Source organism: Hippocampus zosterae, chromosome 4 (assembly GCF_025434085.1).
Source record: "Hippocampus zosterae strain Florida chromosome 4, ASM2543408v3, whole genome shotgun sequence".
Lineage (NCBI taxonomy): Eukaryota > Metazoa > Chordata > Actinopteri > Syngnathiformes > Syngnathidae > Hippocampus > Hippocampus zosterae.
The window spans coordinates 18,820,012-18,833,764 of NC_067454.1; the positions used below are offsets into that span (position 1 = coordinate 18,820,012).

The window sequence follows — 13,753 nt, forward strand, 5'->3', positions numbered from 1 at the left end:
CACACATCAGCAGCAGTGGTAGTTATCAAAATAATCCATCCATCCATCCATTTTCGGAGCCGCTTAATCCTCACTAGGGTCGCGGGGGGTGCTGGAGCCTATCCCAGCCGTCTTCGGGCAGTAGGCGGGGGACACCCTGGATCAGTTGCCAGCCAATCGCAGGGCACACAGAGACGAACAACCATTCGCACTCACACCCACACCTAGGGACAATTTAGAGTGTTCAATCAGCCTGCCACGCATGTTTTTGGAATGTGGGAGGAAACCGGAGCACCCGGAGAAAACCCACGCAGGCCCGGGGAGAACATGCAAACTCCACACATGGAGGCCGGAGCTGGAATCGAACCCGGTACCTCTGCACTGTGAAGCCGACGTGCTAACCACTGGACTACCGGGCCGCCCTATCAAAATAATTTTTACCAACAATAATATTACTTGACTAAGGTGTTGAATTAAAGTTACGTATTTACTTGCCTGAGCCGAAACACGTACCGGTATTTTGGGAATTGATTATGCGTACCGGTAATTCCTAACTTCTCAGAGTAGCCAATGAACTCAATGTTCCTATGAAAATCTGCAACATATGACCCGTACGCTCTAATTTTTTTATCCAGGCCAATTATCATTATTGTGATCAAAATTCCCGAATATTTGATGCATTGATAGCTTCGGTCCTAAAAAATTTTATTACAAAATATATTGATTAATTTATGTAATGAAATAATTGGTCTTTTTTATTTACTCTAAATGATAAAGAAATATACATGTATTTTCTCTAAAGAATATTTTAGAAAAAATATGCTGTTTGTATTTTTAAAAACTGCACGTCGGTCTGTGAACTGTTTCTTGACATCGGAAGCAGTTATTGCTGAACCCAGAAGTACTTCTGTCAGTCGGGCCTGAAATGAATACGCATGTAGATACGACACGAGCTGATTTAGGATAAACGATTCCGTGAAATCACGCAAATAACGCGTCGCATTGGAAAACCTTGCGTGCAATAACTTGATATTTATTCATATTAAAGAATTCGGGCACGTAAACGTGAGTTTAGTCGTTGGTTAGCTATCCTTAGCTGTGATGGCAGCATCTATTCCTCCATTGATCTGTGCTCCTCCTTTAAGGTGAGTGTTTTTCTGTAGTTTGTGTTAGAACGTAATGTTACGTTACTTACTGTGACTTTCTGAAATTGTGGTGTGTTCTGTATGCTGTTTGAATTGATATTCTAATAAATAATAGAGCTGCTTGGCGCGATCGACCAACACCAAGACCCTTAGACATTCCCAAAGCTTATTGTCCCTTGACAATCACTTCTTAAAGACTTCTCTCGTAATTTAATCGTGAGTCATGTGCATGTATCTGGAGTGCCTATATACTTCATCCACATCGTGTACACCGACAATGATCAGCACTAGTGCACACTTCGAATAATTCTCTATAGTGTACATTTGTATGATAAATGTATACTGTACAGTGCTTTACGCTGTTTTATGTTGTCTTGGTCCCACAGAACTATGCTGAAGTAAGTTGAGATTCTTTTAAACTTCAGCAATGCTTTGCCACTGCCTTGTATTTTGGTGCAAAGGAACCATGTCAAAGTGAATCCGAGAGTTTCATTGCGACAAAAAGTATTGCGTTACATTCGGACTGGACGATTATGGAAAATATAATAATTTCAAAAGTTCGGGCCGAATCCACAAAGAACGGTGGCCATTGATAGCATCTTTAATAGTTCTTCATTTGCACATGCCATTTGATCAGTCTTAACATCCAATTCACAAAGAACAGTGCGCTAATGACATACCAGCGCAAACAGGCCCACAAAGTTTGACAGCTGAGTGCAGCTCTTTGATTGCACACAGGGCAAAGAATAAATCCAGGCTTTCCACAACAACACCGTGTCAGTACGATGGAAGTTATGAAGAGACTCTCACTCAATTCAAATCACAACTCAAAACACACCTGTTTAAAACTGTCATTGTGATCTGCCCCTTTCCATTTTTTTGTAATTTATTTTCATGTATTTCTCTCGTTCCAATTTTTATTCTTTTATTAAACGTAATTTAACATTGCGCAGCGTATTTGAGTGTCAAGAATGGCACCTTCAAATAAATGCATTAGGCTATTATTATTATTGTTATAGAAACATAAATCTATCAGAATGTATGCTTGGGGTTAAAAAAAAAAAGCAGGGGGAACTTTTGATCCAGCACACTGTAAATAAAATTTCCCCTTAAAGCGCTTATACAGTATATGCAGTACACTAAATTAAATTGTACCTAAGCTTCTGCAGTGTACACTACACTAAAAATGCGACCAGTATGGTTTAACTTGGTTTCTTCCATTTAATTCAGTTACAAGCAACGCAAGGCCGCCTCCAGGAAAGAAAGAAGAAAACGAAAACGACAAGCAATCGCTCGAACAAGAGACTGCGGTATGAAAACAACTTGTGTTGTTTAGAATGTCTTATCATGCCAAAGAGTAAGCCCACACCATGTGTTGTGCTATAGCTGCACAAAGTGGAGCCGTTCTTGGTCCCTCTGACGAAGTGGATGAAGTGGATGATGAAGATGCCAGTCTTGTTGATGAGGAAAGGTGGGATGCCGGACCTCGCGTGGTGGGATGCCTCCGAGTGGCGCGAGGGGGGAACGCCGGGGCTCTTGGGCCCCAGATGCGACTAAATGCCCACCAGCCGTTGGGGAAGGAGGTGGGGCCTCACCGGAAGGTGAGGCGCCAATGGCTCGCCCCGCCGGAACGGAGGGAAGTGGGAGTATCCGCCCCACAACCCTCCTTAAACAAAAATTAGGCGAGGGCCCTTCCGAGGCCCGCGCTGGGTGTGAACCTCGCGAGGCACCAGCGAGAGTCGTACCGGGTGTGGGACCCGGGAGGGGGGGCAAGTCCCTGACGGGGGCCGATTGCCCAGGAGGAGGAGGAGGAGGAAAGGTGTGATGCAGACCTGAGCATGGCCAAAGGCTTTTGTTGCGCTGTACAAAATACTCAAAACTTGCGCCTACTAGACGAAGCTGTGACACCCCAATAGCCAAACCGATTTGTGTCAAGTGGCGTGTGAGTCATGTCTCACTTCTTTACACAGGCAACGGCTCCACGAAGAGTGGCTGGAGCGTGAGCGGATTGCGCAAGAAGAATTTCGTCTGAGGTCTGAGAGGGAGGAGGCTGCAAGGAAACGGAGAGAGGATGACGAGGTGATGCGATTTACATCATACAGAATCAGATGACTGCCATAGATGTTTGCAATACAGTGTCTCTTCACCATAGTAAAGTGTAGCGTTCTCAATTCTAATTTCCAAAAGCAATCTATGGCTGAAAATAATCCCTCCTTTTTTTTCCATTTTCCAATACATATTCAAATACAGATCACAACTATCTATTGTATTGTCTCCACTCGCTCACCCCAGTTGACTTCCAAAAGCAATGAAGACTTCATGCAAGAGCCATCCATCAGTTGGATGTGTCATCTCATGTTGAGGACGGAACCATTTTAAACTCTTGTTTGGCATACCGTGATGTTTACGTTTTGCTGCTGCGTCCACAGCGGAAGATAAAAGAGGAATGGGAGGCCCAGCAGAGGAGAGAAGAAGAAGAAAAAGAGCAGAAGCAGCAGGAGAAGCGCGACAGAGAGGTGAAAGGAGCCGTGGGAGGATAAAAGCGGAGAGAAATATATCCACTTCTACTTAATCTTCAGCATTGATGATATCCATTCAAAAATGCGATTCAGGTTTTATTTTCATCAGAAAATACACCGACTGGCCGCCATATTCAGCAGACATATTATAAAATTAATTAGAAAAGCCATGTCAAAACAAAGGTCTACAATGACAATAATGCTTATTTTGTTATCTGTTACTGTCAGGGAAGTATGAATGTGAAAATAATTGACTTTATTATTGTGTGATTGCTTTTTTTTTATATACAAATGTTTGAGTCTTTCCTTGACTAAGTGGCACAAGCAGCAAGCATCCTACTCCTTAACAAAGATACTGTTGCGAAAGCCCATTTCCAGCACCCCCAACTGTCACAGCGAGGACGTATCTTTTAACCTTGTGTTTTAAGTGTCTTTGAACCTTTGTTCCAAAAAGCTGCGAGGTACTGAAGTGAGCTAATTTTGTCAGAATTGTATTTGTTATCTACCCACAGTGAACGCGGTCTTAACAAGAATGTACAGATATGCTTCGCCTAAATTCACATTTTCACCTGACATCTCTTTACACCATTTGTAGGAGGCTGTTCAGAAAATGTTGGATGAAGCAGAACATCAGGTACTGACCAACTGTTCCGTTTGGTCCCCTGAGTGGGTCATTCCATGCCAAATTATGAAAAATAAAATCAGCAACTTTTGTACCAAGCACACTCTATATTCATTTAAATGAAACTTACTGTATGTGTTGATGGTGTTAGCATAACACTAAATCAAAACATTTTCACCAAATGTTACCTCTCACATGTTCTCGAAAACATACAAGTTTCAGAGATGTAAAATTGTCTTTGCAATTGCAGGTTTGGTCTCCTTGTTGAATTTACTTTAGAAACAATACCGGTTATGTGAAATTGACAAGCGTAGTCCTTGAGATATCAGGGTTCAAAGTTAGGTGGCCACGACCCCTTTTGCACAGCTTTAACATTTAAAAACTTCAACATTTAGTGGGTCATAGCTCCCAAACCCCTTTTCCGATTGACCTTAAATTTGAGAGTTAGTGTTATGCCATCACAAACAATCAACAAGTACAGCATGTTTAATTAAAATTAAATTTCACTTGGTTTAACCCAGTTGGTATTTTTGGCATGGAACGACCCTAATGCATTTCATAATTAGTCCCACAGGCAAGTATGATGCATTTTATTTGTTTTTCAAGTGGTTTTGTTTTTATTATGTAACTGTATAAATATTGATTCCGAACTGCTTCAGGTTACCTTTGTCGCACAGTTGTGTTTTGTTATGTTGCCTTTTTTTTTTTAAATAGTATAGATGGTTTTTGGAGTAATGCGACAAGGCTCAAGTCCAAAATGCCGTACAGTGCTGTTATTGTTGGGAGTAAGAGGAACACTGTTTTATCGGGTTCTAAAATAATGGTGAACATCTGTATTGAGGCGAGGAAATTGCCCCACGAAATTGGACGTGTTGGTTGTTTTGCAGCTAGCGAATGGAGGACCATGGATGAATCCCGAGGCTCCGTTAACAGAGAAATCAGAAAATTATGGCACAGAGCGAGATGTAGCCAACTGCCCTTTCTTCCTCAAAACTGGATCCTGTCGATTTGGGGACAGGTACAATGTCTTACCTTGTTGTTGTTGTTTTTTTTTTTTTTTTTTTTTTTATGACTTCAGCATTTGTCTTTGGTGGTCATTTGTGTCGACCTCATATCCATGTTTGAAAAATATTTGTTGTGTTAATGCAAATTTATTTATTTTTCTAATTCACTCCCTGTGATATTTTAGATGTTCTCGAAAGCACGTTTACCCATCCACTAGCCCCACTCTACTGATCCGTGCTATGTTTATAACATACGGCATGGAACAGTCTCGACGTGACGACTACGACGGCGATGCTTCCCTGGAGCATAGCGAGGAAGAGCTACACGAGTCCTTTACTGAATTCTACCATGATGTTCTACCAGAGTTTAAGACAATTGGCAAGGTGGTCCAATTTAAGGTAAATTGGATCACAATGACCACAATTAAGTGGACCGTGTTCATTCATTCGAAAATACTGTCATAGTCGGGATACAGACACCCACCGATTTTCATCATTAGCTCAAGCAAAATGCAAAGAAGTTGCTTAAAGAGAAACATATTTTTGTGCATCTCAATACGGTAAATTACAATATTGTGGGGGGGGGAAACATTTATTTCATTAGCTCAAACCTGTGCAAAGAGTAAATTGACAACACAGAGTAAAATATTAGTACTTCAGTGTTCATGACCACAGCTTGGAGCTGACAAAACCCCACAATTCACAATCTTAAGAAACTGGAATATTATAGAGATGTAATGCAAAATGAGTGGAAATGAGCTTGAAATTTGCCTTATGAAAAGTGCTCCTACTGCATGTATTTTAAGTCACGTGTATGAGTTTCACTTTTTAAATGGAACTCATGAGATACAGTAAATTAACTTTTATGCAACAATCAAATTAACTGAGATGCATCTGTAGATGGGATGAGGACTCAGTCCTGAGGTACTCCTGTAAGATATCCTCTGAGACTTTGCAGCAGTAGTTCCTAGTAAGATAAGATGAATGTAAGGTAACCGGGGGTGATTACATTCTAGCAATTATTATTACGTCATGATGTTGAGACTAAAATGCTCATGTGATCTTTGTTTTTAGGTCAGCTGCAATTATGAGCCACACTTGCGAGGGAATGTTTATGTCCAGTTTGACACGCAAGTATCACACGAGGGCTTTGAAAATAATCCTGCATTGCAAATGATCTGAACGTTGAGCAAAGGTTTTAATTTGTTGTCTTCTGGCTAGTGGGGAGCAGTGTAGAGAGGCCTTCATCAAATTTAATGGAAGGTGGTATGCCGGCAAGCAGCTTCACTGCGAGATATGTCCTGTAACACGGTGGAAGAATGCCATTTGTGGTGAGATGAAGTTTGATTTTACTTTACTTAGGGTTGTCATTGCAAAGCTCAAGATAAGCGGTTTCACATTTCAAATTACGGGTCAAAAGACACAAAAATTCAAAATTCCGAATGGAAGTTATTAACAGTTACTATAAGCGGCAGAACCTTCGGGAGGATGGTCAAATACTAAAGTATGGAACAGGTGCAGCCCTACAGCTCCCTCATTATATTATATGTTTTATTGTTTCATGAAATCCTTGCTTGAGGCCCCTGATTAACTTGCCAAAAAAATAAATAATTAAATACTCCTCCGATGTTAAAAGTTCTTCCTCAAATGTAGTCATTGATTGGCAAAAATACCCCCCAAAATACAGACATGCAAAAAAAAAAAGCATTTCAAGCCTTGCATTGTGAAGTTGATCAGGTTGCAAATTCCAGGGATTTTCCAGGGATAAACGAAATTTTATGTTAACAAACAGGGAATATAAACATTTTAAGTTGGCCCGTAATTGGAATATTTCCAAAATGTTTCATCTTATTGGCCCATGGAAATTTACCAGAAACTTTGTGAAGAATTAGAAAGAAATTGTCCGGCCCTTTGCAGCTCTAGAGGTTGATAAACTTTTATTGTCTTGTTATCCCCAGGACTGTTTGACAGAAAAAAGTGCCCCAAAGGGAAACACTGCAATTTCCTGCATGTATTCCGAAATCCCGGCAATGAATTCTGGGAGGCCGACAGGGACCTTCACATTTCCCCGCACCACAGCCTCAAGGGGAGTCACTCAGCGAGATACTCAGAAAGACGGGGGGACAGATCGTGGAGGAGTCACCGCAGCAGAAGCCCACCCAGATCGGAGAGGTCGTACAGCAGACGAGAAGACGACCGACGAAGTGAGAGGAGTCGAGATAGGAGGATTTCCCAGCACCAAAGAGATGACAGCAGACGCTCTTTCGGGTCAGCGCGTTATGACAGGGGACGGGGCAGGTACCGAAGTCGAAGCAGAGAAAAGTCCAGGAGCAAAAGTCAAGACCGGAAAAGGAGTCGAGATCGAGACAGAAATGTGAAAAGTCGGAATAAAAGTGAAGAGAAAAACAGAAATGGAGATGGGGTGAAAGACGCAGAAAGAAACAAACCAGTCAGAGAAAAGAGCAAACATGACATCCCACAGAATGAAGACAAAAACCGAAATGTTCCCGATGAGGATAACAAGAGACACCGCCATCACAAACACTCAAAAAAGAGCAAAAAGAAAAGTAAGAAGAAGCACAAGAAACGGAGCTGTTCACCTGAAGCAATGACTTCATCGCGAGAGTCAGATGAAGAGACTGTGAACAAACACTCGGCAGAAAGTCCAAGTGGAGAGAAAGCAGAAGAACTCCATCGGAATAATGTTGACTTGAGTGCAAGTCCAAGCGTTGAGTCTGAAAAAAGTTCAGTACCACAAGTTGAAGAGCCCACACAAAGTTCTTAGTGGCTTTTACAATGAAATGTTTTTTAAAAAAAATATATTTATGTGACAGTGACTACAGGTCGGGCGGAGTCATGGCTGTATTGTCACCGTGACCTCACACATACTTTCTACCACTGGTAAACAAACCCATCCGTCATTTGACCAAGGCATAGCGCTTGAGAAAACAGGTTAATGATGATTTAAACCTTCTTCTCTGCCGCCGTTTGAAATGTTGACGTGTCAGTTGAGAAGATGTGAGGTCGATTCATAAAATAGATGCGGAATTTCAAACATTGAGAAACTGGCTCATTGACCAAGCGGTCGCTCAGATGTGCTTCTTTGACAGTGAGATGGATAGCGTGCTGACATTTACAAAATATGAAATAAACATGAGAAACGACAATGAAGAGAATCGATAGGTAGAGATGGCGATAGAGAGACCTGCGGATTACTGCCAGTAAGCCAGAAATGATGACCAGGCTAACAGCAAGGTTCTTAGTGCCATGATATCACTATATATACTTTCACATAAAGCTACAAAAACTGGACATTTCCCTAGCTGCTGATGTCAAAGACCAAATAAGCACCTTTACGTTGCATTATTCGTCGATACTTTCAATTGAATGTGCTAAAAGGTTCTTTGTGAATGCTCGTCAGTGCTCTTCATTAACTGAACTTTGCAGTGATCAGTTGCAACTTTCAACTGGTTTGTTTTGGAAATGTGTCCCAAGTCAAACTGCAAAGAAAAAGTCATTTTCTCCCCCAGTTTGAAGACATTTATTGTTAAATACTGTCAAATGTAAATGTTAATAGGATGGTGAATACAAAACTGGTTTCTTTTGCAGAAAGACAAGATGAATCGTTTTGGATGCTGAATTTTTCGAATAAACACCAAATTGTTGCACTTTTTCTTTTTTCACTTCAGGAACACGATGTTCCCAATTGCTTTTGCTGCTGCGTGTGAACAACTGAGCGTGCCTTTCATTGGATTGAAATGAATACCTTTTTGTGTCACATTAGACTTCCACAGACACCATTACGATGGTAAAACAGTTACACACAGTTAAACACAGTTCTTTGGTCATATATTTTAGTGTTTAAATGTAAACCAAAGCATCACGTCAAGAAAATAAGTTATTTCTATTTGGGTCACTTTTTTGACTTAGGTACGTACCGACTCATTTCTCTCTACAAAATAAAAATGGGTTGAGATTTACAAATGTAACACTACACTGAAACAACACATTTTGAACTGAATTGCATTTAGGTGGATGCTTTTGAACTGGTTTCGTTTATGGGCAGGTTTGTATCATGATCAGTACATGCGTTCGATAGCTGCACTTCTGCTTTTCTGAAAAATAGCTCAAGTTCAGAAAAGAAAGTGTTATTCAAATGTGCATGTTTTCAACCTTCCACAACACTTGTCAATAGTGAATTCCCAACAATTTGAGTACTCAAAGCTGAATTATTTCAAGAACAATTTTTTCAGATGCAGCAGAAGAACAACAACATGATGGGACAATTGACTGAATCAACACAAATTGATACTGTGGCTATGTTCTTGCTGCTACATTGGTCTCGGAGATGTTGCACAATAAACGACATGACGACGGGAGCTGCTACAGAGGAGACATCGTTGAACTACACTTGGCACTGCAGTTACGGGACAGTTTGGAGAAATACAGCACAGACATGTTGATTACATACATACAGTACGTACATACGAGTACAACACTGACACGGTAAACGGGAGAGAACAAAGGTGTGCCAATGTTTGCTCAGGCAACGTCAAGTCTATGTCAGCCCAATTTCTTCCAAAACACTCCGTGGAGCCTCTGCCTCCTGTAGATAGAGATGAGACATCACATAGGCATGAACCGTTCTCAAATTCATTTAAAAACGTATTACGGGTGAAAGTTCAATACAAGACACTGAACCGTCTCAACTCCCAGCTCATCAGTATGACGCTAATATTAGCCATTATTCGCAAAGGATAAAGAATGTGACTCAGTACTCATATATTACACGTCTACATGTGTTGTCGCGTCGCTCATGTTCAAGCCATTGCATAGACGCTGTTAACATTAGCATTACAATTTGTTGGACATTTAAGCATTTTTTAAAAAGTTTTTTTTAATACACAACTGTGATTCTTTATGTTCAGCTGAACAGTCGGGAACTCTCAAGACGGTTCATTCGCATCTAAATACACCACTGAACGCATTTTATTCTTGTGCAGGATATTAAGTATCCTGAGAAGATAACGGTGACATTTTTATGTTAAGTCATGTTTCAGTCACCGTTGTATTTTCCGCTCTTTACCGTAAGAGTAACAACAGTTTAGCCTACAATTCCACTGCTCAGTTGCTTTGTAGTTCTAGTTTTGGGTGCTCGCGTGTACCTCCTGCAGCAGGTCTGCTTGCTCGATGGCTTTCAGCACATTCTTCTTGGAGGTTTCCTGGGCTTCTCCGCCCAACAGGAATTCATCAAGGATGAAGTAGGCCTTCTCAAAGTTGAAGATGATATCCAGCTCACACACCTACAAGGACACACGAATCACAGTCAGTGAGGATAGGTTTAAAGTTAGTGCTCATACTGAACATTGGGTATGGCATATAAGAGGAAACTCACACTGCCAAAATACTTGTCCAACAACTCCACATATCTATGGATGATCTCCAGGGTGATCAACTCATTGTCCTGATCCTCCACCGCACAGCAGAAATATAGACTGGCATATCTAACACACACACAGACACACAGACACAGACACACACAGACACACCCACACCCACACACACACCAGAAACAGTTGTAATTCTCAAAAACAAGGACGAATTTTCATTACCACAGCCGATGTTTCATTTGATATATTGCATTTTTAAACAGGTAGATATTGCTTCATTTGGAACCAACTTAAAGAAATAAAGATAATGCTCCGAATAGCATCCATCCATCCATCCATTTTCCGAACCGCTTGATCCTCACTAGGGTCGCGGGGGGTGCGGGGGGTGCTGGAGCCCATCCCAGCAGTAGGCGGGGGACACCCTGAACCAGTTGCCAGCCAATCACAGGGCACAGCTCCGAATAGCAAAAATCTGTAATTAATTGAGGTTTATAATTGCATATGCATGCCACATGATGGTGGCAAAGCACTACACGAAGCTGCTCATTATCACAATTGTGAACCATCTCTTTGCGATGTCATCTTTGCAAACGATTTGGCTACTTTCTTTCTTGTTTAGTTGTTATGATAGTGACATGATAGTGAACAGATAAAACTCTTGTTTTATGTTGAGAGGGAAGAAATTTCATCTGTGCTGTATGTCACACATTTAACAATAAAGTTTATCCTATCCTATCCTAGTGGGCACACATGAAGAGTGCCTTTGTTTTTTTAATGGCTGGAGCACAAGGCTCTTGCACAAATATACAGTTTTTTTGTTTTGTTTTGTTTTAAACCATAGTCCTTGATTGTTGAGCAGAGGGGGTGTTGCTGGCATGCCCAACTCAACAGAAGGTGAGCGCAAAATACCAGAGCTCCAAGTGGCCGGCAAGAGTTCTGGCACAATATGAAAAACTATATTCAAGCCTGAACAATTGCTAATCCTTAAATAGAGAGGATGTGGTCTTTTTTTTATTTGATGCTTCTTAAACTCAATTGTCTTTTAGTAAGGGCAATGAGCATACTAGTAAATTTATCTTAAGATGGACATGAAGTATAATCAATTAAAACACTCAAATGGCTTTCCATAGTGACCAGCTGATGTAGATCCGTTATTCTGAGCATGACAAAAACATGGATTCTCACAGGAAGAGCGGATTTTTGTGATACTGTTTATGTATTGCATGTTATCAGATTGCACAGGTATACCTAGTGTTATAACTAACCTCTTGTAAACAATCTTCAGGTCCCTCCACTCCAAGAAGCTGCACATTTTGGGCTTCCTGGCCAGGATGGTCTGAACCAGATCTCTGGAGATCTTCTTCCTCTCCTTGTCGGAGAGAGGCACGTACCACTTCTGAAGGCGTAGCTTTCCCTGGCGGCTGAACAGCAACATGAACTGCATCTGAAGGAGTTAAGTTACACGTCAAGAGTCATGAATGAGCAGGAATGAATCATTAATAGGTGAAGGTTCCCGTGACCCTCTGGAGGATAAGCGGCTCAAATAATGGATGGATGAATGGGTAGGTACACCGCTTAACATAAATGAATACATATGAATTGAAAAGTAGGACTTTTAGCCATTTTTGATTAGACCCACTTGTTGAATTCCATAAAACAACAAATTTTAAAGGAATATTTAGCTTTGCTAGAATTTCATTGAGTGTGCTTATTTTTAGACAGTACAGTACACACAAACCTTATTTCAACTTGTGTTTAAAAAATACGAGAGGCTATGGTAAATGTAAAAATATTTCAACATTCAATTCCTCTACTTGAGTAAATTACTCTGAAATGTTCTTTAGTACAAAAGCAAAAAAAAACAAACAGCTTAACTTTGAGCCTTGCAAGGCACCACTATATCTGCAACAAATGTGTTTATTTTAGTCACGACTTAGTTAAAACATATTTTGCTCAACTCAATTTGGTAACATTCAATTATATAGTCCTGGTTTATTCCTATCAATTTTCCGTTGCATCAATGGAAAGTGACCAACTTTGAAAATTCTCAGTATTTTGCTACTAAACAGCAATCAATTGTCAGATAATGCAGGATTAATTCATTCATTTGTTCGTTCGTGCATCTCACTACAAACACCTGTGACGCTTCAGTGAAAAGTTTCATTTCGGCTCATGTACGATTCCTCTGCTAAAAGATGACAACATCAGCAAGCAATGTCTCACTTCTCCCCCTCGCCACGACGTTCAGCAAGCTTCAATCCACTGCAAATAAATCGCGTCCCTTTACCTTCGGCGTAGCCGCTTGAACGATCGCTGAGATATGGAAGATCACATAAAACACACGCACATACAAAAGACAAACGTGCCTCAGGTTCGTGTTAGACTAGCAAAACAGCGTCTCATTTCATTCTGCTAGTTGTTAGCAAATATTAGTGAGGCAGCAACCAGCTCAAAGTCGCACTGATTGGACACAAAACTAACAGAGTCGCATTGTGATTGGCTGAAACGTACCGTTATTACTTACGATACAAGTCAGCATATTTATTTTATTTATTTATGTACATCTATCTATCTATCTATCTATCTATAAAGAGAGAGAGAGAGAAACACAGGCACACACGCACGCGCACGCACACACACACACGCACACACACACACACACACACTCGCACACACACACGCACGCGCGCGCACACACACACGGTATATCTCCTTTCTTATCCTCATTCGGGTCGCGGGCGTGCTGGAGCCTATCCCAGCTGTCTTCGGGTATTAGGCGGGGTACACCCAGTGGCGTGCGGTGAGGTTCATGGTTGGTGAGGCACCGACTCCTTTAGTGTCAGATTTACAAATGTATCAACCAAAAACAGTAGCTTATTCAATTGGCTACTGGTTATTTCATATCCAAAATTTGACCCCATGGGTAAAAATACAATATTCTATTGTATTTTTCTTAGACTAATTTATTTTGTTATAAGATTTTGACAGGCTCTGCAGTTTGGTGTCATCAAAATGTTGTGACATCTCATTAAATTTTGTACAGTCGACCAAATCGAGGAGAGCCAGCTCACAAAATGATCAAACCTAGCTTTCA

At 40.9% G+C, this 13,753-nt stretch overlaps 2 protein-coding genes across 2 annotated transcripts; one reads left to right on the forward strand and one right to left on the reverse strand.

Annotated features, from left to right (window-relative positions):
- The first annotated feature begins 858 nt into the window (after positions 1 to 858).
- zrsr2 (zinc finger (CCCH type), RNA-binding motif and serine/arginine rich 2) lies at positions 859 to 8,937 on the forward strand. The gene is made up of 11 exons (XM_052062426.1): positions 859 to 1,124; positions 2,355 to 2,434; positions 2,511 to 2,595; positions 3,095 to 3,203; positions 3,554 to 3,640; positions 4,239 to 4,277; positions 5,153 to 5,283; positions 5,455 to 5,668; positions 6,344 to 6,399; positions 6,491 to 6,600; positions 7,228 to 8,937. Exons 1-11 carry the CDS (start codon positions 1,081 to 1,083, stop codon positions 8,052 to 8,054), a joined length of 1,782 nt encoding a protein of 593 aa, XP_051918386.1. The 5' UTR covers positions 859 to 1,080; the 3' UTR covers positions 8,055 to 8,937.
- LOC127598882 (AP-1 complex subunit sigma-2) lies at positions 8,797 to 13,121 on the reverse strand. Its single transcript, XM_052062427.1, has 5 exons — positions 12,947 to 13,121; positions 11,925 to 12,103; positions 10,665 to 10,773; positions 10,435 to 10,572; positions 8,797 to 9,875 (listed from the first exon to the last, which is right to left on the reverse strand). Exons 2-5 carry the CDS (start codon positions 12,101 to 12,103, stop codon positions 9,828 to 9,830), a joined length of 474 nt encoding a protein of 157 aa, XP_051918387.1. The 5' UTR covers positions 12,947 to 13,121; the 3' UTR covers positions 8,797 to 9,827.
- Positions 13,122 to 13,753: the final 632 nt, after the last annotated feature.

Coding starts and splice junctions, on each gene's coding strand:
- LOC127598882 (XM_052062427.1), bottom strand. CDS start 12,103: ATGCAGTTCATGTTGCTGTTCAGCCGCCAGGGAAAGCTACGCCTTCAG. Junction 10,573..10,664: donor TGGACAAGTATTTTGGCAGT/GTGAGTTTCCTC, acceptor GTGTCCTTGTAG/GTGTGTGAGCTGGATATCAT. Junction 9,876..10,434: donor AAGCAGACCTGCTGCAGGAG/GTACACGCGAGC, acceptor CTCTATCTACAG/GAGGCAGAGGCTCCACGGAG.
- zrsr2 (XM_052062426.1), top strand. CDS start 1,081: ATGGCAGCATCTATTCCTCCATTGATCTGTGCTCCTCCTTTAAG. Junction 2,435..2,510: donor CGCTCGAACAAGAGACTGCG/GTATGAAAACAA, acceptor GTTGTGCTATAG/CTGCACAAAGTGGAGCCGTT. Junction 6,400..6,490: donor GTTTATGTCCAGTTTGACAC/GCAAGTATCACA, acceptor TCTTCTGGCTAG/TGGGGAGCAGTGTAGAGAGG.